The 27,526-nt window shown below is 35.6% G+C and overlaps 2 protein-coding genes across 2 annotated transcripts; both read right to left on the reverse strand.

Moving 5' to 3' along the window:
• Window positions 1–1,226: 1,226 nt before the first annotated feature.
• On the reverse strand, window positions 1,227–25,953 carry LOC131944356 (uncharacterized). The gene is made up of 5 exons (XM_059304914.1): window positions 25,901–25,953; window positions 5,670–5,733; window positions 5,244–5,312; window positions 4,861–4,926; window positions 1,227–4,590 (listed from the first exon to the last, which is right to left on the reverse strand). The coding sequence occupies exons 3-5, from the start codon at window positions 5,299–5,301 to the stop codon at window positions 3,653–3,655; spliced, it is 1,062 nt and encodes a 353-aa protein (XP_059160897.1). The 5' UTR covers window positions 5,302–5,312; window positions 5,670–5,733; window positions 25,901–25,953; the 3' UTR covers window positions 1,227–3,652.
• Window positions 19,023–20,783, reverse strand: LOC131944328 (uncharacterized protein K02A2.6-like). Its single transcript, XM_059304884.1, has one exon. The coding sequence runs from the start codon at window positions 20,781–20,783 to the stop codon at window positions 19,023–19,025; it is 1,761 nt and encodes a 586-aa protein (XP_059160867.1).
• Window positions 25,954–27,526: the final 1,573 nt, after the last annotated feature.

Raw genomic sequence — 27,526 nt, forward strand, 5'->3', positions numbered from 1 at the left:
ATAGCAATATAAAGCAGTTTTACTTAGAGAGATAGAAGAATTAAAAATTAAAAAAAAAAACAACGGCATAAAAGGAAGTATGCTTAAAAAAGATCTTTTAATATAGGTGCCTACATATTACTTTTTTATGGTGCTTATTTAGACGTATTCGTATATTCTTCTTTAACGTGTTGTCATATATTAAAAGTAGAAAAAAATTAAAAATGATTTCTTCTATTACAAAAGATATATAAATATATATCATTCATGATCCTCAGTTTTACCACATAAAATATCGATAGGAATATGTGAAAAAGAAAGATAATCATACAAAAAAACTATTATTTTAAAACATTTTCATTATTGCCTCCCTTTGACCATAAAAGTTTTTCAGTTCAATTTCAACAATCATCACTGTTCCTTCTAAAAAAATTAAAGAACTCGCACTTGTTATCAGACCAAATGCCTGGTATATATTTTTACCAGTACAGCTTGTAATTACTTTGATCAATATTACATGCATTAACATAGCTCTAAAATATACTCTTTTATTATTTAAAAGATGACCATATAACTATAATGTTTAAATGATTCTCTTGGGTTTTGTACATAAACCATTGTTTTAAAAATTTTCAAATATGTACCACTTTTTGCCATAAAGTATGATAAAATAACGTTATCTTTAAAATGTGAAGGTCAATCTAGCAGATGAAATCTATTTCTTTGAATGTATACATTGTGTGGTCAGAGCCGCGTTTAAATTTCCCGATTTTACTTAGGAACCCATTAGAGCTGGATGGACTCAGGAACTAGAGACTTACATTTCAACATGCGAGTGTTCTATCGCCAGTTGGTGAAAGTATTTAGAAGAAATAAGAATAAAGAAAATGTTTACACAAGTGTCAGTCTATCAGAGCGACAAACTCCGATCTCACTTAACATTTCTATTGGAGTAGGACAACACAAGATGTAGATCTTAACGGTCGTGTCTTGAATAAGTTTAGCTTCTTTAAAATTCTCTTCATTTAAATTGAACATTACTAGTAGGTTACTTATCCGTATTTATTATGCTACCTCTCAGCTTTGTCGCTACATTGAATTCGGATTATTTTAAAACCACCGACATCCTGACGGAAATATTGACATCAGTAACAACAGTTGGTTGACAACAATTTGACACTTTATAATTAGACAACATTATAATTAGTCTGTAAAAATAAAACATAACTACGTTTTTTTTAACTTGAGCATTTATTTTCTAGTATATAATAATTTTGTAAACAAATAAGAAGAGCAAGAAATTTATTATATAAAGAGACAAATCACGGTAAGGCTAGAACAACAATGTTGCCGACATTTGTTACAGACAAAATATTTACTACATTAAACAAGTAAAGTGCTTAAATTACATTGTGGTAAATGCAAATTATAACGGTTAAACGGTTTAAATCAATCAATAGATTTGATTTAGTCATTTGAATATAATAAAATGTTTACAAGACATGCAAGTCAGGGGGCAGGTACACCCAGAATCATTGAAAAATCGTTTTTTTCGAATATTGTTGTATGGTGAATGTTATTTTATTCAGAATCCATTTCTCTATCCGTCTGTATGCATTAATTTGACCTGAGTGAAGTAGTTTTTTAGTTATTAGCTTCTAAAGTGGGTAGGGGTAGTCCGTCAGAATGTAAAAAATAGGGAAAATGTCGGACGGCAAGCCTTTTACAATACTCGGAAACGAACGATATAATAATAAATATAAACAATAAACACTCCCTTTACTATTAGAATAATTAGCTACTCCCTATTTCAAAATAGATCTACTTCCTATTAAATATTTTTATTATTTTATACTTGGAATAATGGCACATTTCACGGTTGAGGTATTAAAATTTACTAAAACTAAACTAGTATAGAAAGTGAGTTTTCTAAGTTATTATATGCAATCTACAGCTAGTGAAACTAGAAAAAGACATAGATTATGTTTATGTAAAATAAAACAGACTACCTTCTTGCTGACTAACAGTAATAGTAATAAAAATAAATAAATAAAAAGTTTGTTTACATTTGGTAACCAGGTGGACACACCCACAAAGTCAAAACAAAAAATATAATATACATTGATGCAGACTCAATATTCTACTAAATAGAATGATACATAGGAAAAGTACTTCTCAATGGTGATTCTGAATAAAACAAAACTAAATATTAAAGTCAATCATCTGGAAAATTATGTATTATGTAGATAGATAATGTGATAATAAATTAGTATAGACAGCGATTCTCTGAGAAACTATTTCATCGCACTTGTTGAAATGAAAGAAAGGGGCTAGCCAGTTCATGCATATTTAATTGTAATAATACAAAATGAAACAGATAATCTGGTTGTTTCTAAGCTTATCCTCTCAGTTGTTGGTATTTTTTAAAAATATTGTGAACAGATGAACTGCATTTGTGATGCAAAGCTGAGGCGCGGAAAGGTCAGATTAGTTTTTTTGCCTTATAATGGACCTGCATAAAGTAAAAACACCAATGCCAATGGTCATATCATATAGAACACATTATTACCTCCTTACAGAATTCATTGAAGCTGTAAGACCAGTCTGGAGAAGTCCTTGCTAAGACATGGGAGGTAACAAATTGACTCAATAGCTACACCCACAACCAGAATGAGTCACTCAGCGACATGATAGGGAAGTAATTCCAAAAGAAAAGAATCATTCTGTAATAATTGGAGACTTCTATAGCAATGGCAGAAGCTATATTTAGTTATGGAACACTATTCTGATGGTTTGCTGAGGGTGATAGACATACATCCAGGACAACTCTGTTAGAATTCTGCAAAACCGCCGATGTGTCGTATGTTACAAAAAACAAAAAAAACAGACATTTTGGGCTTTCAAGACTCTTTGTCAGGTCAGAAAGCACTAGGAATTAGGTGCTGAGGAGAAAGAATCTGAAAACAGTGCCATCCTTACTAAGCTGGAGTGTATAGCCTGTTTTCATGGAAGAAAATCGACTTTTTTTAGTATAGGAAAAGTTTGCGAAAAACGACATGTTTGCAAATTGTCTTCCAGCTATTTTCCATAATTATTGTTCGATTGTGATAAAACTTTGCACACACATTCCCTGATATAGTGGCTATAGTATGAATCAAAATCTTTTACCTAGGTATTATACTTTTTTAGATATGTAGGGCTATGTTCTGCTGTTTTCTCAAAATGTTAGCACATTTTTCAAATTTGTGTCATGGACAAACCATAATGGTTAGTAACATGAGACTGGTTCATACCATAGCCATACATGTCTTTTAGATGCATTGAAAGTGTTACAGCTGTGTACTTGATACTTTGGTTTAAATTATTTCTACAGTTGGGGTCATTTTTTTAATATTGCGGATGACTTACATTTTAAAATTATTTTAAAAAAAAATCTTTACTCCATATATAAACTTATTTCCTTACATTTGCCATATAATAGACTATGTAAGCTATACTGGTACCAAATTTGGCATCTGTAAGTCTAATAGTTTTTTTTGGTAAATTTTTTAGTAAGGTAACCATGTTCTGGGTGTATCTGCCCCCTTTTATACAATCAGTTTAATGACGGGAAAGGTTCCGCCATTTTGTTTGTTTACATTGTGTAGACAAGGGGAGAGAACTAACAGTTACATCAGTCCCACAAAAGCTCCCCACTATAATTTCCTTCAGAGTTTGATCCACTGTGGGGATGTTGATTTAACCACATGCCATATCCCAGCCTGTAGACAGCCGCTCCACTGGAGCCTGGACATGTACATGTTGTGTACCAGTACCTGGTCCAGGTGTCATAATCATCATCATCATCATCATCATAATACCTCTCATGTTTGTGTGTCCATTGTCCTACAGAGACCTGTTTAGGACAGCCATGAGGATGTGACACTATAACGGTCAACTTGTCCACATCAAAAAATCTACTGTATTTGTTCCTTACTTCCCTACATAGATCATAAAAGCGCTCACACATCTTTTCCAGTTCATCAACCAACTCCAAGTCACATGTTTCATAACTCAACCAACACGTGTCTCTCTCAATGTCTGCCTCATCCACCTCCCAGCCATCAAGACTGACCACTGGACTTTTATTGTCATCAAAACCTAAAACACACCTGGTCTGTCTCGCCTCACTGTCATCAAACACCACGTGAGTGGCTGTCAACACACGAACCTCTCCCCACACTTTGCTGGGTGTGGCAGAGACTTGACACTTGGCACAACGACAAGTTCTGTCACTCTCTGTGTACGTGTTCACACCAAACACCCTCCCCGTCCCTAACCTCATCACGTGACTTCCTCTGTCATTATAACATAGATAAGGAACTTGAGTACCTGGGTAAAACTCTGGTCTCTCTAGACTGGTGAATTTAGTCTTTACCTGGACAGTTAGGGCTGCCATTGTTTTAATTGTCTCAGACATGAGGTCGTCATCATGGTAACGCGAGGGGAGACAATTTGCGTTGAAATCTTTAAGAGGTATAAAACCTTTGTGACCTGGATTCTTCTTACAGCCAGTAACATGTTTGTGTAGATCAGCTTCTCCTCCATAGCACATCTCAGCTTCATGATTTCCTACAGATATAGGGGAAACAAATTATTTAGCCATCCTAAAATTTAAACACTGATATAAAATGCACCTATTATTATTTTGATTAGCTATAGTATGTTTACACTAACACTTGATTTAGCAAGCTGATATAGATCTAGATATAAATTAAACTTTTACTATACCCTTCATTTAATCAAATATAAATTTACTGTGCTAAAGTCATCTACATGATTTCCCTAGCACAGATTTATAATTGTTTAGACTAGAGTTGCCTTATGTTTGTCATATCTTACCTGGAATAAAGACACCTGTTTGGTCACTTTTGATAACTTTACTTGGACTCTCACAGTATGGCACATCTTAAATAAAATAATAAGAAAATAAAACATACATTACTTTATAATTACAGTGACAATAAATGTGACATTACTGACATAAACTCTTACAGTATTATTGATACACTCTCATAGTTCATAGTCATGTATGTAAGAAAATACATTTCCATAGAATTTATTGGGTATTGAACATTTTGTTTTTACACTTATAGATATCACATGTAGGTTATTAAGGAATTGATTTTTAAACTATTTCAATGTTAAAAATGCCATACTAGTTTTTTAATTAGCTAAATTAAATATTTGGCCAAAAATATGATTTAACAATTATCTGGCTCTACCTTCAGGTGTACTTGATGGCTCCAATTTTCTTTTTGTCACTTTGTTTGGGGTTTTCATGGTTTGTGTTACTGTAGATATGAAAAAAGATCATTAATATCAAATAGTAAATAGGGCTTAATAAATTCAGAATTAACTTTACATCTGCAGATAAAAGTTCATCAAGTTTAATAAACATGTAGTATTGTAACTTCAAATAGATTTGTTTCTACTAAACAGTGAAAAAGCTACCTAAAATATATACCACAAATAAAAACACTGTTGATAATTTTTTTGCGTATAAACATAGCACATACAAGCTTATTATTTATTTGATATTAGCTTTTGATAAAGATTTTAATAAATTATTTGTGATTTTCAACTATTTATTTTTCTTAAGAAGGAGTTATATTTGAAAATGAGACCTTAAAAATGCAGAATAAAATTACCTGCTTAACTGTTATACAGATGTTTGGATATCAACCAGCTGTCACTTACAGTTGTCCACTAAACCTTGAAAACAAAAGCAGCTGATTATTTTCAAGGAAACAATATTCATCCATGTTACTTTAAAAAAAATAATTTATTTTAATTAAAGTCAGAAATGTGAGCCTAGAAGTAGAAGAGCAAATTTAAGTTAAATCTAAGCTAAACAATATTGCGTTTAATTGCAATTTTTTGTAAACCATATAGACTTAATATGAAGGGCTCAGTGGAAAAAGTACTTAAGTGTGTTTTGAGAGTTTTGAGCAAAATGAGTGCGCAGTTTTTAAATTGAAGCTGAAATACCAAAACAGCTGATGCAAAGTATTCGAATTAAGCTACTTCGGTACTTTTTCCATGGCCCAAATTTACAGGGATGGTTAAAAAAACAAATGGTACCTGCAGTGAGGTTAATGTAATTAGTAATAAAACAAATAGTATTAGTTGCCTCACAAGTTAAAGACAGTTACAAGTACTATGGACGTTTCGACCCAAGGTCTTCGTCAGCACACAACAGTGTGATTACAGATTAGACAAATAAAGACAAACAGTAACAGGGATGGTTAAGGATAGGTAATCAAATAATATACCGGTCTTAACTCATTTTTGAAAAAATGTAACTTAAGTACTTTTTCCACTGAGCCCTTCATATGCTTATCAGCTAATTTGCTGTTAATTTTTCTCAACTATATTTAATAACTATATTGAGTGTTGTATTGTAATTAGCAATACCAATTAACACATCAGAACTAAGTTTGCAGAAACTGTAACTTATTGAAACAAGTATTAAACACAATGTAAATGCTCAACAGCTTCTGTAAATACATTGCCTAATCTAATTAGTTTAGAATATTCCCATGCCCAAAAGTTCAGATCACACTTTAAATAAAAATATTTTCAGAAGAATCTTGTTTAGTAGTAATTACAGCAAATAAGTTACCTAATTAGCCTGGATCTTTAATGAGCTTAATAAAAATCAGTTATAACATTTAGTTTTGAACTATTATGAATATAAAGAGAATAGTAGTCACATAGAAAAGATTAGTAGAATCTATTTCAAATGAATTCTTAGGTCTTAATAAAATGTAAAAAGATTAACTTTTGAAAGATAATCAGTTTGTCCTTTATAGTTACATATTTGTTGTAGATCTACTTATTTATGGCCCTATAGCATATAGTTAATTATTAAAACAAAAAATTTACATAACAATTGAAAATACTCCTCTATTAATCCCAAAAATGTCTTCTTACAGACTTCATACTAAATACTTTAAGATAATTTTTTTACTGCTTAAAAATAAAATGGTACCGCTTCTTACTTCTATTTGTTATAGCCTAATTTACTTAAATTTACTTGGTTCAATGTTTATATTCTTTGCATTATTTTTATTTTATAATTATTGGTCAAATTATGTATCTAAAATCTAAATGTTAACCTCCACCCTTTTATTTGACTCTAGATGTAGATCAATATCATTAGATCAGTAGCGTACGCAGGGGGGGGGAGCAGGGGGAGCAGCCGCTCCCCCTCTGGCCATTTTCAGCAAAGTGGCGCCTTTTTTGGAAACTTTTTAAACTCAAAGTTTTAAACAATGATATTTGTTAAAAAAATATTTTTGGTCGGCACATCTATGTAAATCATGAGATTTCTTTTCATGCAGCAATTAAGCATTACTGTACTAGTCTAGTAGTGTCTACGTTTACAACACGTTTAACAGCTGCATCAGTTTGCCATTCTAAAAATAACCATTACGATGCATTGCAATGTTTAAAAAACTTCTACGGGTAGTACCACTTGGCAAGAGGGGTGTTAAGTTTAAGGCAACTGTATAATGTATTTGCTTACGAATAATTGATTTAGAAAATGTTATACATAAAACTTCACACATAATTACTTTATATATACAGTTTGAATCATGTGATTCATTTTTAAAAAAAATTACAATACAGAAACAAATACAACTGATGTGGCACCTCTATTTTAATTTACTTATGAGCAAACTGCGTAGTGGTGGGGAAATTTTGACAAGGTCAACAACGTCATCACGATGAAGTAGTAGTATTCTTACAGTTTGGGCGATAGTGATTACGATAACAAATTATTTGAAACAGTTACAACCTCCTTCCCCCATGGACCCCTCTGTAAAAAATATTGTCATAATACCACTGCTACTTATTTAAATCTATTTCTGTAATATATATTTGTGTAATATATATTTGTGTAATATACATTTGTGTAATATATATGTATGTTTAGAATAGTCATCTAAAAACTGACGCTATGTTCACTCTGAGTTGGTTATCTCTCCCCCCCCACACACACACACACCTCACCACCACAATTGTGTAGAGCAGGGGTCGGCAACCTTTTGAAGCGGAAGAGCCAAAAGTTAAAATTTTCAAAATTTCCCTGGTATTAAAGAGCCACTAACATTTTTTTTATTTCAAATATTTTATTTTTTGATTAAGATTACTAGTATTTGTGCAAGGAGCTGGAGAGCCGCATCTTGATATCAAAAGAGCCGCATGCGGCTCGCGAGCCGCAGGTTGCCGACCCCTGGTGTAGAGCGACATTAATGTCACACCTAGGTATACACTGGGTTGGATAATTGACCTAAGAGACCGGACAGTGGTGAATGAAGTTAAACCTACCCCCCCCAACCCACCCCCAACTGATCTGTTAAGTACATGTAGAAAAACGCGAAGTGATGTACCAGAGTACCATACCGCCAGAAAATTATCTTTTTAAACGTAAAACTCTGTGAATATTGTTTTTGCATTTACCAGTAAAAAGGTGTGATCAATACAGAGATCTAACCCATACCTATCTCTATGTTAAAAATGATCTTTAAAGAACATAAAGAAGCAGTAGTTAATTTAAATTAAATCTGAACTAACAGACCAACATGTAATTAAATGTAGACTGTTATTCCGAGTGTTTTTCAATTATATCGAAAAGCGTGGTCTTATACCAACTCTGATTTTAAAAACTTTCATTATGCTGTTATACTTTAGCATTTTTGATGACGATATATTAAATTCTGATTATAGACAAAAACATTGTGTAAACACGAATAGTGTTAAACAATTTTATTATATTCTAAAGTAATTATTTATTTGTTTAAACATTTATAATTAAATGTGTAGATAGATACATATTTATATTAAGAGATTGATTAGTTCCCCTTGTTCACTTTCTTAAATTATTTCGCAGGAATTATTATGTAAGAATTTTTTTTTACAAGAATTACAAAACAGATTGTGTTTCGTTCATTGTTTTTGGTTCGAATGTGTGTATATATATATATATATATATATATATATATATATATATATATATATATATATATATATATATATATATATATATATATATATATATATATTGTTTAGATTGATAAAAATTTTCTTTTGTCGGCCTACATTGTGTGTTTTTTCTTATTTCTTCAGAGTACTACTTTCAATTTATTTTGCATCATAGCGAAGTAATGACATACCGCTAGTTATTTTATATATATATATATATATATATATATATATATATATATATATATATATATATATATATATAGTACACGTTTATAGAACGTGTTAAAAATTCGGCGCCTTTTTTTTTGCTCTTTTCGCTCCCCCTACAACGAAAACCTGGATACGCCTCTGCATTAGATGTTCGGAGTGTCTATTCACATTCGACTGTGAATAGCAGTATTAGGAATAGCCTTGGCCTTAGATGTAGGGCCTATAGAATAGATATTATAAATCTAGATCTAGAATAGATTTTAAATAGATATATCATCCTTTTCCAGATCTAGATTGTCACTATACTTATACTATAACTATAATATAAACTATTTAAAACATAATATAGATCTAGATCTAGATATATCTATTACTACTAGATTTAGATCCTGGATCTAGACTACCTAAGATTTAAATCTAGATTTCTAGATCTAGGCTAGGTCTACTTAAGTACTACTCTAGAAGACTAAAACTCTTAGCTCTATGCCATGGAGTCTATGTCTAGATCTAGATATATTATACTAGATTCTAGATCTATATCTATAGCCTAAGTCTAGATCTAGAAATCTAGATCTAGACTCTAGCTAGATCTCTAACTCTAGATCTAGAATCTAGATCTAGATCTAGAATCTCTAGATCTAGAAACTGGATCTCTAGAATCCAGATCTAGATTCTAGACTTAATCTAGATTTTGATCTAAAACTGAAAAGTAGAATCTAGATCTAGATCTAGTTCTAGACACGTCTAGATCTAGATTCTAGAAATATCTCTAGACTCAACATACTTTTAAACTCTAGATTCTCTAGCAGTAGCTAGACTCTAGCTAGATCTAGATCTAGTATTCTAGAGTGTCTAGATCTAGTCAGTCCTAGATTTAGCTAGCTAGAGTCTGGAAATTAGAATAGATCTCTCTTCTCTAGAGTCTAGTCTAGACTCTAGATCTAGTTGTAGACCTAGTCTAGATCTAGATAATATCTAATCTAGATTCTAGATCTAGATCTAGATCTACATTTAGATCTGGATCTAGAATCTAGAAATCTAGAATCTAGATCTAGATTCTAGATCTAGAGAATCTAGAATTCAAAAAAAAAAACATAGATCTAGATCTAGATCTAGCTCTATTTGGGCTCTATGGGTGTGGGGAAATTGCGAGACGCGAAAAGCGAAATGGCGAGGCGGGAAAATGCGAGAAGGGCGCGAAAACGGTCGGTCACGTGACTTTTTTGTCTCGCATTTTACCACAAGCCGATACTTACGCTGGGTGGTGTTGAAATGCGAAGATTTCTGCGAAAAATTTACCGCACCCGATTTTCAGTGGTATTTGGTCCAGACTTCAAAGACTTTTCGTTTACATTGTTAAAACTTCCGATTTTTCCGTCGCTAGACATACTGATGATTTGTCAACTCCCCCCATCTTTTGTGTCGACTTAGAATACCACGGAAATACCGCCGACGATAGATCAACTTCTGTCTTTTGTGTGGAACGCCGAGGCCGCCTGATTTACCGTCTTTGAAGATCGCCGTGCCCGAATCCGCTGCCGCCGCAAACATATTTTCTATTGTTGCATAGAAATTTTGTATTATAGCCGCCGCCTACGATTTTTTTCTAGCTTTTTTACCATATAAATCAGTTGCTCGTGCTATGTCGTAAGCTATGGGCCTACTTCAAATATTTTTAAAACCAAGTTGAACTTATCCGAATTTTTTGGTTTTAGTGGTGGTGTTATTTGGGGTCTTCCATAAATAACGTCACACTCGTAGGGGGGGAGGTCTGTAATTTTATGACGATGTGTGATGAGGGGGAGGAGGGGGGGGGGTTATATGTGAAGTCACGCTATAAAAAAGCAATGTTAGAAAAAGAATTTTAGACGTTTTTTCGCGTTTTAGAAAACTGTTTTAATACATTGTAATAGGAATTGATTAAAATACTCTATTTTGACCGAAATTAGACAAGATTTTGGGAAAATATCGATGTTTTAAAAAAACTCAACTGCTGGTGACAACAATGAGCAAGACATTGCCAAAATTACAGAAATGATAAAAAATACAAATTATAAAAAACGGAAAACAGATGTTGTGCGTGCGGATGATGATGATGAGAACATGGATGCCAGTGTTGTTTGTAAGATGGACGAGGCCAACTGTGATGAGAATGTGAAATGTTGTGAATGTGGATTTGAAGTAGCAAAAGAAAAATGTATAAATGGGAGTCTAATAAACTGGGTTGGGTGTACTATGTGTGAAAGATGGTGTCACGAGGTGTGTTTGAGGACTGTTTCAGAAGATTTTGTTTGTAAATTTTGTTTGTAATTTTACTTAATAAAAAAATAAATTGCACTTTTAAGAATTGTTTATACTTTTACACTTTTTGCAAGTACAAAAATCCATAAATAGATGTTGCAAAATATCTCTCCTGCTGACAAGATTATACCAATTCACAATTGTTTGTATAAACATGAGCGGGCTAGATTTTTAAATTAATGCCGACTGAGACGGGATTTTCATCTCGCTAATAAGAGCGGGCGATGACAGTAGCACAGCAACGATGTTAGGATTTTTAAATAGATAGATCTAGATATTGATATAGATCTATCTATCTTCTTAGTATCTAGATGAAAAATAACAACATACAACACTCGTGTTAAAGGGTATGGCTAAATGCTTGTTTATTTTTTTTAAAAAAAGAATAATTTAAATAAATAAAGATGGGAAAAAAAGGAAAAAATTTTTTTCGCAAAAAGTGTCTGGAGTTCTAGACTAGAACTTGCTCTAGATCTAGATCTAGATTTCTAGATCTAGAATCTATATGTATGTCGATCTAGAAAACTGAAAAGTAGAATCTAGCTAAATTCTAGACTAGTTCCTCAAGATCTAGATCTGATCTTGCTCTAGATTTCTAGATCTAGATCTAGATCATAGATCTAGATTTCTAGATCTGGAGTTCTAGACTAGAACTTGCTCTAGATCTAGATCTCTAGATTCTAGATCTGGAGTTATAGACTTATAGACTAGATCTAGACTCTATATCTAGGTCTAGAGTCTTACTCTTGAATACTCTAGATTCTAGATTATCTAGATCTAGATTCTAGATCTAGATAATCTAGATCTAGAATCTAGATCTAGAATCTAGATCTAGACTAGATTCTAGATCTAGATTCTAGTTCTAGAATCTTTAAAATCATAAAATGTAGGCCTATTTGGCATTTGGGCCCCAATAAATTCATAAAATTATTTAAAAAGTTACCAAACTGATCATTAGAATCTATTACTCAGATAAGACTGTTACATCTGCTAAGAATTTTTATTTTTAAGTCGGACTAACCCGAGAGTTGAAAGAAGCTCCTAAAACAAATCGGGCGACCAAGGAAGTGAGAACGTCTGCTACATATGATTGCTCCTCATTATAAATATTATAGTATCGATAAAAAGACACGAACGCTATTTATCAAGTAATAACAACTCAAATGTTGATTGCAAATTAGGATGATTTGCTAAATAAATGCCAGATATAAAAACTATCTACAAAACATGCATTATTTTTATTTATTAATTTTTACATAATCTAAACCTAACGTTATTGATGATAGTACTCGATTACTTTTGGGGCGTCGATTTCACAAGTTTTAATTGCCACATCTTAAATCTACCGACGATTGTGTGTTGAATTCAAAGTTTCGTCTACTATTAATAAATATTGAATTGATGTTAAATATAATTGTAGTCGTCTATGTGTCCATAAGCTGTTTAATATGTACCTCATAGCTAGAATGTTTTGTTTCAACTATTTTATAAAGGCTAAATATTTTAATAATTATTTATGTATTATAGTTGAAAGTTGTATCATCCCTTCTGGCACATGAATTCTCAATGCTATCAACTTGAAAACATAAGGGTAATCTAGGTTGATAGTGCTGTCTATTTTCTCTAAACTAAAACCAAAACCAAAATCACCATCTTAATTCAATTTAACTGGAAACAAAAAATGACATTGAAAACGGATTTTTATCCAGAATTGGTACTTTAATTTATACAAAATATAGTCATAGGGGCATATCCCTAAACCATGCACCTAATCTCATTCATGACACAAGTCGCATTTAGAGTTTCTTTCAGGCAACTCTACTTGGGAGGAGGGGGCTCCGCCCCCCCCCACACACACACCCAAAAACATGTCTACCGTCCCATTCAACGAAATATAATTATATATTTTTTCCAGTGTCCGCCCCCTCCCAGAAAATTCTACCCCCGCCCCACGAAAAATTAATGTACCCCCACCCCTCGCCGGTAAGGAAAATGTCTGAAAGAAACACTGGTCGCATTTGTATATCATACAAACTAAAGGAAGAATCTGGGCGGGGCTTCGCCCCTACCGGAAGAGAGGAAAAAGTCTGAAAGAAACACTGGTGTCGCGCTTAGCCACTACGCGATGAATTGCATTAAAGAAATTGCAAGAAAACCACTTTTTAGATTAGAGACATTAATTAGGCGGTAATTTTATTATAGAGTATCGATGAAGAGATTTCTTTTGAGTTGGGGAGGGGGGGGGGCTCAGACGTTCTTACGCGGGGGTGGGGCTTCGCCCCTACCCGAAGAATTGTATGAAAGAAGCTCTTCACGCAAACCATTTAGATTAGATTAGACAAAATTGCCTTTTTATTCAATGTTTACTCGAGAATCAATGACGTCATATTACTGTGTGCACTCTCCGGCTTGAGATTATTTTCTACTCTATGCTAAATATGACGACGTCAGACTTCGTTTTTCGAATTACTATGCATGTTTTTAATTTGCTTGTGTTTTCTCTAGAGCGTTCTTGTCAGATACATAGATAGATAGATACACAGATAGATAGATACACAGACAGCGAAACTATTATTATAGATATATATATATATATATATATATCCATGAATGACGTCAAGCTTTTTTTGACGATTTTTACCTCCCCCTCTCCCCCCCCCCCCGTCACACGTCATCACAAAATGCCAGACCACCCCCCCTCCCCCTAAAATGATGTCACACCTCAGCCTGCAGCCCCCCCCCCCCCGCAAAATTCTGTTGAATTTTTCTTAAAACATCGAAATTTTGCCAAAATCTTGTTAGAACTCTGCCAACATAGAGTATTTTGATCAATTCCTATTACAATTTATTAAAACCGTTTTCTAAAAGGCTAAATAACGGCTAAAACTCGTTTTCTAACATTGCTTTTTTATAATGCAAAAAAGTGACGTCACACCATCTAACCCCCCCCCCCTCCCCCCTCATCACACACTGTCACAAAATTAAGGACCCCCCCTCCCCCCTACGAGTGTGACGCGTCATTCATGGACGACCCTGTATAAATATATATATACGAGAAAAATGGCCCGTTGAGGAAGGGTACAACGGGCGCTAGGCTGATAGTGCTGTCTCTTTTCTCTAAACTAAAACCAACCCACCCCCCCCCACACACCATCCCCCACCCCCACCCCCCCCACCCACCCCCACCCCCAGACACCACCCCCCACCCCCCACACACACCACACCCCATCCCCCACCCCACCCCCCCCCCACCCCAAAACATGTCTACCGTCCCATTCAACGAAATATAATGATATACTTTTTCCAGTGTCCGCCCCCTCCCAGAAAATTCTACCCCTGCCCCCGAAAATTTCAAGTACCCCCACCCCTCTCCGGGGAGGAAAAAGTCTGAAAGAAACACTGTGTCGCGCTTAGCCACTACCCGAAGAATTGCATTAAAGAAATTGCAAGAAAACCACTTTTTAGATTAGACACATTAATTAGGCGGTAATTTTATTATAGAGTATCGATGAAGAAATTTCTTTTGAGTTAGGGAGGGGGGGGGACTCAGACGTTCTTACGCGGGGGTGGGGCTTCGCCCCTACCCGAAGAATTGTATGAAAGAAACTCTTCACGCAAAATTTCCTTTTTATTCAATGTTTACTCTCCGGTTTGAGATTATTTTCTACTCTGTGCTAAATGTGTCGACGTCATACTTCGTTTTTCGAAATACTATGCATGTTTTTAATTTCCTTGTGTTTTCTCTAGAGCGTTCTTGTCAGACAGAGCGTTCTTGTCAGATAGACGGACAGCGAAACTATTAGTATTAATATATATATATATATATATATATATATATATATATATATATATATATATATATATATATATATATATATATATATATATATATATATATATATATATATATATATATATATATATATACATGTTACGCTGAGTGAGGGGCTTTGGTTATTTGATCCAATACCAGTTTATCTTAACCACTACCATGTGGAGATGATGTGTTCACAGACATACATTGTACCATCATTCACTAAGACGACGTGGACGACCAACAATCAATAAGAGGAACGCAGGCTTCTTTTCTTATCTTTACATCTGTACCCTCAACTCACATACATCCTTCCACCAAGGCGAAGAAAATCTTCCTAACTCACGCACAATACCTAGCAACCAGTCTCTACACCAGAACGTCACTGTTGCACCATACGCGTCATCATTCCTTGCGTTCAACATACCTTTCGCACCAACATTCATTCGCGCTGATCTATAGCATAGATCCTAACATGCATCATAACATTACCCCCCTCTCCCACTGAAGCTAATAGTATTAGCTTCTACTCACGTAGCTAAGTATAACACATTGTTTAACCTAACAATATCAACTACGTCAGTATATTATTAACTCCTAATTAATTCATATATTCAAGCTTTTAGCTTTACTCTCACAACAGATTATTATATTCCAAATATACTGGCATTCATATTATATCAATGGTTGGTCTTAGAATCTCAGTCCATCCAAACAAGGTATCGGGTATCACATCGGCATTGTCCATCTTCTCCCAAACAGTTGCTAAAATAAATATAAAACCAAACGCCACATTAGTTTAACCCAGCAATATTTGTGATGGCGAACAGAGCCACAGTACCACCATTTGGCACATTTGTGGTTGTTCTCATTATAACATAAAAACATCATAATATGTCAATATCATAATCAGTTCCAATATTCTGAAATAAAAAAAATTAAGTATCATGTCCTAATATCATATCACTCGATAGCCCTGCACACACAGAATCTCATTATCTCCACAATATGTCCGTACAAGTATATCAGATAAATCAACAACCTAGAAACAACATGTATTCAAAATATCTTTGGTAACATACTATATTATGAACTCAACACATCTTACAACATGTAAACGTTAACTTCAACATCATAACCGTAATTATAAACACCTCATGATAGAATATGTGGTCTATCACATTTTATTAACTAGTTAGGAATCATGCATATTATCTCACACCATATTGTTTCATATTTAATCACTCAATAACTAGGCAATTTTGAAAGTAATCATATAATAATCATATCTCTAAAAGTCATTCCAAATACGTTCCTTACACTCCCATTCAATTAGCGTAGTTCACATTGTAATCCAGTACTTCATCATCCCACACCAAACATTTCTTATACAACCCACTAAGTTCACCAGAATACATATGTATCTCTAGTCATATTTGTATGACCTTTATCAGTATCTTCATGCCTCAACAGAACCTATATGTGCTTTATTATGACCTAGATAAAATGTCAGCTATCTGATTTTGTGTACCTGGGATATAGACTATGTTAAACTTGTAGTCCTGTAGTAGCAATGCCCATCTTGTTAATTTAGCATTGCTTAATTTTTTCCTTTCCAAGGCAACCAGGGTTGAATGGTCAGTCATTAACGTAAAAGGTGCCCCTAATAGATATTTTGATTACTTGGTTATTGCCCAAACTATTGCCAAGCATTCCCTTTCTATTATGGCATAGTTCTTTTCTGCCGGAGAGAGTTTCCGACTGATGTACAGTACAGGATGTAAGTGTCCGTCTACTTCCTGCATTAAACAGGCTCCTATACCATAAGAAGATGCATCCGTTGTTAGTGTAAATGATTTAAATGATTTACTCATGTCAGGCAATCTCAATATAGGTTGTTGTGTAAAACAGTTTTTCAGATAATTTAGAGTGTCATCACACTCTTTACTCCAATTAATTGCCCTGTTCCCAGCAGCGCTCTTTGTTTTTGTCAGTTCGGTAATAGGATGGAGTAGGCTAGCAAAATTTGGGATACATTTTCTATAGTAATTACACAGTCCCAACAAACGTCTAACATCCTTTTTTTTGTTTTGGGGATCTGTAGATCTAATATCTGGTTTACAGTTTCCTCCACAGGTTTTATAACCTGGTGGCTAATAACATGGCCCAGGAACTGGATTTCACGCATGCCAATTTCAATCTTACTAGGTGTGTCCGTTAATGTTTTTAATAACGCCTCCAGCCCCTTTATATGTTCTTGCCAAGTATCAGAGAACAAGCAGATGTCATCCAGGTATGCAACAGTGTCAGGGTTGTTAGCTAGCTCCTTCCGCATGAGTCTGTTGAATGTGGCCGGTGCATTAATTAGGCCAAAACTCATGAAGTTCCAATGGTACAATCCATAAGGTGTAATGAAGGATGTATATTTTTTTGATGAGTCCTTAATGGGAATCTGCCAATAACCCCTTGATAAGTCGAATTTAGAAAAAATTCTAGCCTGAGATAATTTTATGAATAACTCTTCCTGACTAGGCATGGGTTCAGCATCAGGTATTGTTACTTTATTCAGTTGCCTATAGTCCACGCATAGCCTAATCTCACCATTTGTTTTTCTTTTTCAATACAATTGGTGCAGCATAAGGCGGTGCGCGGACCTTTGACCACAGCTGCTTTGACCATAGGGGGTTTGACCATAGGGGGTTTGACCACAGCGGAGCTTTGACCATAGGTGCTTTGACCATAGGGGGTTTGACCACAGCGGGCCTTTGACCATAGCGGTGCTTTGACCATAGGGGGTTAGATCATAGGGGGTTTGACCATAGGGGGTTTGACCACAGGTGTTTTCTCAGCAGAGGGTCTTTGATCACAGGTGGTCTATCAACGGGTGTTTGATCACAAGCGCTGTGTCTGGCTTTGATCATAGGTGTTTTGTCCACATAGGGTCTTTGATCTCATGTGTTTTGTCCACATAGGGTCTTTGATCTCAGGTGTTTTGTCCACATAGGGTCTTTGTATGGTAAGGATTTATTTTAAAAGTTGCTAAATTATATTTAAAATTCGACATGATGTAATAATATGTTAAATCATCATGTATAAATACAAGTCAGCTAAACTACTCCATGTCAAAACCATGGAGAATCGTGGAGAGTATAGCACGTCAAAAAAAGGTAAAAGAACTTTGTTGTATCGTGGCCACGAGTTTTGGTTACACAGAGAGCGCCAGGACTGGTCACGCGTTTGGCGGTGTACGAAACTTGTTATATGTCGCATTATTTGTGTTCCATTTATATTTAAAATAAATCTATGAGGCCTAGCACCAGCCTTTATGTGGAGTCTAAAATATAGTTCTTGGCTTTTTTAAATACATGTTAATTTCTATTAACGTACTCTCAGGAAACATGTATAAAATCGTTTTAATTGTATCACACCTATGATCAAAGCCGGACACAGCGCTTGTGATCAAACACCCGTTGATAGACCACCTGTGATCAAAGACCCTTTGCTGAGAAAACACCTGTGGTCAAACCCCCTATGATCAAATCCCGTATGGTCAAAGCACCGCTACGGTCAAAGGCCCGCTGTGGTCAAACCCCCTATGGTCAAAGCCCCTATGGTCAAAGCTCCGCTGTGGTCAAACCCCCTATGGTCAAACCCCCTATGGTCAAAGCACCTGTGGTCAAAGGTCCTAGGACACATAAGGCGAATCCGACATTTCAATTGTGCCTGTCTCCGTTAGTTCGTTGATTTCCTTTTGTACTTGATCTCTATAATGTAGGGGTATCTCGTATGGTTTTAATTTAATGGGGGTGTCCGATATCACTTTAATCTCATGTTCGATCGTGTTGGTTCTGCCGGGAACAGCAGATAATGTCTCCTGATATTTTGATAATAACTGTTCTATCCTTTCCTGGAATTCTTCTGGAATATGTTTTAAGTCTATGTCTCGAAAAGATTCGTTGTTAACGGGTATCGTCCGAATTTCGTACGTATCATCCTGATCAGTGTCATCACTAACCACAGCACAATTGATGGTAGCTGTATATTCCGGTACTTCTAAATCAGAGGGTCTCATGTGGAAAGGACTAAGTATATTCACATGGAAAATTTTCTTTTTGTCTTTGATCATTATTTCGTAATCGACATTCGTCACTATTCTAGAAATAGTATAGGGACCCATCCATGCCAATTGTAATTTATTTTCTCTTGAGGGTAGTAGTATCCTAACCTGGTCACCAACCTTAAATTTTCTTACATGTCTACCGACGTTCATTTTAGATCTATATCGATTAGCCTTATCCTCTATAGATGCTTTAGCTATCTCACATGACCCAATAATTTGATGTCTCAGATTTATCACTCGTTCATATGTAGACTTCATCTCAGGGTTCAGTCGGTCATCCACAAGTAAAGATTTCATGATATCCATAGGACCTTTTGGGTTGGCACCAAAAACCAGTTCAAATGGAGAGAAGCCAGTTATAGAGTGAGGCACTTCTCTGTATGCGAATAATAGGCAAGGTAGATATAAGTCCCATTCGTTAGCATTCCTCTTAGGAATTTTTCCCATCATTGTCTTAATCGTGCCATTCAGGCGTTCACATATACCATTGCTTTCGGGATGGTATGGAGATGTAAAGGTCTGTTTGATCCCCAGCAAGCATGAAATTTGCCTAGTAATTTCTGATGTGAACTGGGGTCCTCTTTCAGAGAGTATTGTATCGGGGAATCCCGCTCTTGAAAACACCTGTATCAAACAGTTCACAGTGTCCTCAGAAGTTGTATTTTTGAGAGGGAATGCCTCAGGCCATCTCGTAGCGAGATCGACAACGGTCAAGACAAACCTATGTCCCCTTGCGGACGTTGGTTGTAACGGTCCAATTATATCTATTGCTATCTTTTCGAATGGTCTGCAAACCAAATCAGTTTTCTGTATAGGTGCCAACTGGGGCGTCCTAGTTTTGTTCATGCAGAGCTTACAAGATTGGATGTATTCTGATATATCCCTATCCATTCCAGGCCAATAAAAGGCTGACTGAATTCTCTGCTTTGTTTTCCTTCTACCCATGTGTCCAGCAAGACACAGATCGTGAGCCTGACTGAGTATAATGTTTCTATATCTGTGTGGTATCACCAATTGTTTGTATTCCTTGGTATGGTCCCTAAATATTCTCATTAGCGTGTTATCTTTAACAATAAATCCATGTTCTGTTGTTTTAGAGAACGTTCTCGAGTTTTTCTTAGCTAGTTTAAATATTTTTTCTAAACTATGGTCTTTTCTCTGTTCCTCTTGAAATTGTGTAGGGGTCCACAGACTAGCATTATTCAATGATTCCTGAACGGTTGACGATTCTTCTTTTATCTTTTTCTCACTTAGGCCGCCCTCAATTTTCATGGCTCCCATTTCCTTTATAATTTCCTCCTTAGATTGTCTCCTAGTCTGTACCATGTTTATGTGATGTCTAGTCATCCACTCTGAAATCTGGTTATCAGATGGATTCGATATCCCTTTTATGTTCCCCAGAATAAAATCGTATGGTCCTTTAGTGAAGACTGAAGCCCTAACACTACCCGTAAAGTAAGGTGTCTTAATATTGATAATTGCGATGGGCTACGAGTGAACGATTCCCCCGAACCCTTCTACCCTTACTCTGCCCCCTGTATATAGATGCGATTGTACAAAATTTCTTCTAACTCCAAAAACATTTGCTACAGTATCCCAAAGTGTTTTAACAAGTCTATCCCCTACCCAGCACTGTATTGTACCCAATCTAGTATTTGTACTAATGTTTAGAACCAATGATAGTCATCTACCACTATTAAGGTGATTGATCCCCCTGGAGGACATACCCCCTTCCCACTTGGGCAGTCTCTCTTAAAGTGACCAAATCCTTGACACTCAAAACATTGAATGGTCCTGTCCATATTTGCCCCTCTATATCTGCAGCTTGTAGTTGTGTGCCCTGACTGTCCACATCGGGAACAATATCTCTGTCCTGGTATAGGGTTCCTTCTATTTATGTTAGACTCCATGTGACGGTTACCCTCTCCAAGGGACCATCTGTCCCTGTTACCATTCTGGGCTTGTGCAGTAAAGATATTATGGTCCTGCATTCTCCCAATGGGTCTGTCAGGGTGAGCCGCCTGATATTTTTGACATAGGTCTGTCACAGTATCCAGGGTTCTAGGTTTCCGTTCTTGCAGGTAGCTGAACAGACCTTTGTCCACTGATGTCAGGACCTTATTAACTAGGATCAATTCCTTTAAATTTTGCATAGTCGGCTCCAGCCCGGATGCTTCGAACCACTTATCGAAAGCTGTCCTGATGTTGTTGCTGTATATTTTGAAGTCCTCATTATTCACAGGGAGTACGTCCTGAAATTTAATTCGATACGCCTCCTCGGTCAGATGGTAAAATTCCAATAGTGTCTGTTTCAAGGTCCGATAATTCTTCACTTCCTCCTCATTTAGGCACTGGTAGGCATCCAAACCCTTTCCTCCGATCAGTATTAGTAGGTGTGTGCCCCATTGAGGCTCATGAATGTTGGTGGTTTTCGCTATGGTATCAAATCGTTTAATATAGGAGTCAAGATTATCTCTATGCTCATCAAATTTAGGTATTTTCCCCAATATATTTGCATCACTAGTATGGGTCCTGTCCATGTTAATTGCTGTCTTAGTAATTCCTAATTGGTCCGATTCCAGTTTTGCTTGATAATCTAATTTCATTTGTCCCATGCTTACCCTAGCCTGTTCTTCAACCTGCGTTATGACTCTTGCTATGTTTAGTTTCATTTGCTCCTCAGCCTGCACTCTAATTCTATCTAGATCTGCAGTTTGGGCTTTAGCCTTCTCTACTTCTAATTTTGAAGCTTCCAATTCAGTGGGAATCAGGGATAATTTTTCTAACAACCTTAATTGTTCCCTTACCCATGTTTCTAGTTCTTCACCCCTATAATCTAAACTTTGCCCCAATTCACGCAGCTTCTTTGTTTGCTCGGCACTCATTTTTGTTTCTTTTGAACAATTATTTTCAGCCAGGTTAGCTACAATTCTGGTTCACTAGTGTATAACAGATCTAGATCTATACACTATGGCAACTTCTGGATCAATTATTACAATAAAATTATGAACCTACCACAAATGTGCTAATAAAATTTTAAAATGGTGGTACTTATCTTAATTAACGAATTCACACACTGGTCCCGACACACAGATCCCCTTGACTTGTCCAACTCGTCCTGCTACACAGATCCCCTTGACTTGTAGTTCCCAACAAATGTCCCGAGGTGTTCCACGATTATTCCGGATCCAATGTTTATGAGGTTCAACAAGTCTTCGAGTTTTCAATTTCGTCTTTTCGGTGCCGTGTTGCTGGCGTTTCACGATGAAGATTGTGTCAATGTTACATACACGGCTGACGGAGGATGGGAAAACAGCTGGTTTTTCTCCGTTGTTGAACAATTCGCTGTACGCTCCAGAGGTATGTTCTATCAGTAGAATGTGCTGTACTGATATGTTCCACGATATAGAAAATTAATTCTCAGGTGTCTATACTTCCGCTGATCTTCCCAGCTCGAAACTGCAATAACCGATTCCTCTTATCTAGATGGGTTTTCAAAGGTAGATACGAATACTCCACACGGTTTTTCACGCCAGGATCTTCACACACGATTTTCAGAATAGCAGTCCATATATCACGTTCTTTCAAGCTGCTTCACCTTGTTATACTCTTGTTATATCAGGTATACGTTGTTGGCTACTCCACCATGTTACGCTGAGTGAGGGGTTTTGGTTATTTGATCCAATACCATTTTTTCTTAACCACTACCATGTGGAGATGTTGTGTTCACAGACATACATCGTACCATCATTCACTAAGACGACGTGGACGACCAACAATCAATAAGAGGAACGCAGGCTTCTTTTCTTATCTTTAATTCTGTACCCTCAACTCACATACATCCTTTCACCAAGGCGAAGAAAATCATCCTAACTCACGCACAATACCTAGCAACCAGTCTCTACACCAGAACGTCACTGTCGCACCATACGCGTCATCATTCCTTGCGTTCAACATACCTTTCGCACCAACATTCATTCGCTCTGATCTATAGCATAGATCCTAACATGCATCATAACAATACACATATATATATATATAAATATATAGGCCTATATATATATATATATATATATATATATATATATATATATATATATAGGCCTATATATTATACATATACTAAAGTTAGGGTTGTATGCAGTGGCGTAGCGAGGTCGGGTGTCGTCCGGTGCGGCACTTAATGGTGTCACCCCCCCAGAGGCGTTGCGGCCCTCCCCGGGGACAAACTTTCAAGTTTTAGATTTGCACCCCCCCTTCAAGTTTTAGATTTGCACCCCCCCCCTCAAACTTTCGATTTGCACCCCCCCCCCCTCAAACTTTCGATTTGCACCCCCCTCAAGTTTTTCTCTATATGTTTTGCTACTTTTTGCCTTGGTGTCACCCCACCCCCCCTAAATGGTGTCACCCGGTGCGATCCGCACCCCCCCCTCGCTACGCCCCTGGTTGTATGGTACAATCCATTACAAGCCCTTATATCTGTTTATGGTCTCCTACTAAATCTGTTTCTTTTTGTGACGACCTGTAACAGCATATTATTGGTAGGTAAACGTTGTTTTAAAAAGCGTGCCGCGATTTATGGATGACCCCAAACATTTTTTCGTCTATTTTGGTTATCATTCAAGCGACACAATAATATTGTTTTTAAAATATGTAAAGAGCTTGTAACTGTTATTTAATTTAAATAGCTTTAAAAATAAAAAATAAAAATACGTAATCTTTATTAAATAAAGAAAGTGTTGAAATATTAATGTTTTAAATTGTCAAAATAGAATCATTAGCATTTCTAAAAGATTTGAACATAGCCTACTCGTTTTGGTTAAGATAAAAAGACATGCTATTGTATATCTACTATAGTGGCTTAGACAGTGCAATTAAAAACACACACGCTAAACTGGTTATTGTATGTTTACTTACAAGAGAAGGTTAAGTTAACACTGCTTCTAATGTTGCTCTGTCTGTGTACTATTAGCTCTTGGTTTCTAGGATTAAGTTTACCTAGACGATTCTAAAAATAGACATGACCCGCATAGATCTGGGGAAATATATGCTTGTCTTTCATGTTGGTGTTGTTTACGTCGTCATTCACCGCTAGAAGTAGAAGTTGGTGTGGGTAATGACATGAGTGACAATAGGTGGTGGATGGTGATAATAAGGGGTGCGCGGACCTTTGACCACAGGTGCTTTGACCATAGGGGGTTTGACCATAGGGGGTTTGACCACAGCGGAGCTTTGACCATAGGGGCTTTGACCATAGGGGGTTTGACCACAGCGGGCCTTTGACCATAGCGGTGCGTTGACCATAGGGGGTTTGATCATAGGGGGTTTGACCATATAAAAATGTGAATAATAGTGCGCAATATTATTAATACTTTAAAAATTTTCATTAGTTTTTTGAGAAATCGGAAGTAGCGTAAATTACTACTTCCGTTCAACGGAAATTACTTAAAATTTAACAGAAGGTAGAAAATTAGATCTTTGACTTACATGTGAAATTTCATTTATCTATCTGAAATAGTACTCAAGTTATAGGCTTTTGAAAAATTCAAAGTAGGAAAAGTACCACCTCCGATTATCGGAAATGGTTCAAAAGTTGAGACGGATCTACGATTTGATATATACTTATATATGAAATTTCATCAACCTAGCTGTAACGGTACTCAAATAATCGTGTTTACACACGGACAGACACACACACACACAGACATACGGACAAGATTGCAAATTTATGTTTTTCCGTATCAGTGAGGTGTAAAACGTCGAGATTTGTAAAAATCTCGATTTTTTTTTGCACGATTACAATACTTTCTCTATACTTCGTATATACGAGAAAGTAAAAAGCAATATTAGAAAACGAATTTTAGACGTTATTTCGCATTTTAGAAATTTTTAAAAATAAATTGCAGTAGGAATTGATATAGATTCTAATATTCTAATTTGACAGAGTTCAGACAAATATTTGGAAAAGTATCCATGTTTTCAAAAAATTCAACTACGATTTTGAGGAGGGGGGGGGTTTGTAGGCTGAGGTGTGACGTCTTTTTAGGGGGGGGGGGTCTGGCTTTTTGTTACGATGTGTGACGGATGAGAGGGGGTAGGTAAAAATAGTCAAAAAAGCGTGACGTCATTTATGTATGACCCCCTTATTGTACAAGCGATACAACAATGTTGTTTTTTAAATATGTAAAAAGCATTTAATGCTATTAAATTTAACGAGCTTAAGAAAATAAAAAATAAAATACGTAATGTTTATAACATAAAGAAAGAATTGAAATAATAATGTTTTAAATTTTCTAAATAAAATCATTAACATTTCTTCGAGACATGAGCATATTTTTTTGGGTTAAAATAAAAAGACATACCATTTTATATCCGCTATAGTGGCATTAGACGATACAATTAAAAATACACACACTAAAACTGGATATCGTATCTTTACATACCAGAGAATGTTTGCTTTACACAGCTTCAAAGCTCTGTCTGCTATGTGTACTGGTAGCTCTTGGTTTCTAGGCTTGTGTATAATAGACGATTCTAAAAATAGACATGACCTGCATAGATCTGGGGAAATCCCTGCTTGTCTTTCATGTTGATGTTGTTCACGACGTCATACACCGTTAAAAGTAGAGGGTGGTGTGGGTAATGACATGAGTGACAATAGGTGGTGGATGGTGATAATAAGGATAAGAACTGTGACGTGTTGTACATAGAGAGGAGCTATGAAATGTTCTTTTTTTGGAATGAAATGAGGGAGAGCTGGTCTTTCTGTAGTGTCAATACTTGTTTGGTTAGATGGCGGGTCACTAGTCAGCCAAAAACATTTACTGACCCGCCATTATTGCGTTCTTGTCCCGGGGCATATAAGACTCTATGATGTGTCGACTGCAATGCGATTTAACAAATGAGTTTTGTCTTCTAACAACTACATAAAATTTAAACTTATTCGTATCATAATAATACGTTTTATGTATCGTTTTATTTTTCAATCATGTCCATATAATCTTGTACCACATGACACTACGGAGAGAGAACCGTCTATAATTAGATTCCGTCAGTCATAGTTTATTCTCTTCTTAAAATCTTTACCCACGTCAACGAATGGAAGTTCAACTTGATCGATACTTATTGATCCATTACTAAAAATAAATCTTACCTTTTTCTTTGTGTTGAATGTATTAAGATCGGGCTTATTCCAGAGTTGGGAATAAAAGCATTACCGTCACGTAAAGGTTGGCAAACAGCCAGGATAATTTCTTAAAGATATACGTGTTTGCCAGATTTTTTTCTCATTTTATTGATTTCAACTATTAAACAGCGTATTACTTATAAATCGGAAATATTTATACTCTTACAAAATGCGTATGTTGTTATTTATTTAGGTCTTTATCTTAAGATATGTGTTGCATAAGAAAACAAACAGATACATATTCAATTAAAATGTTCCTTTGTTTTTATCTCATTCTTGTCAAAATGTGATGTTCTGGAATGTTTGGGTGTGTGATATTTAATTACGAATTTTGATGTTACCTTCATTATTGTCATGATGATATGACCTAACAATGCATTCAACTCCCATGTTAGCCAAACCAAAATGTTAAATGATAGAAAGGCAGCCATTCTATGCATTTTTAAAAAAATCAGTTACTCCAGAATCATCGAGAGAAAACTACAGGGTAGTTTGTTACTGTAAAATGAAGATATTAAAATGAAAATATTATTCAAACATATACACATAAGCAAACAAATATATATATATATATATATATATATATATATATATATATATATATATATATATATATATATATATATAAATGATTTTAAGAGTTAAATTTTAAAATATAAAAGACGGTTAAAACTTGTAAAGAATAAACACATAGAGCTATAGGCACACCGTTGTCAATAGCTGTAACTTGAAACACCTCTTGTTCTGGTGGTCGTTGATTGAGGGCACGTAGTGGGGTGGGGGAGTTTGCAGTGGGTGGGGGTTACTGTTTACCTGTAGCTCTAGGCTACACACGCTGCCAGCACCGAGCTAAAAATAATTCTTTACATTATAAATGGATTAG

This window comes from Physella acuta, unplaced genomic scaffold (assembly GCF_028476545.2).
Source record: "Physella acuta isolate Inbredline_101_S28 unplaced genomic scaffold, ASM2847654v3 ptg000489l, whole genome shotgun sequence".
Classification (NCBI taxonomy): Eukaryota; Metazoa; Mollusca; class Gastropoda; family Physidae; genus Physella; species Physella acuta.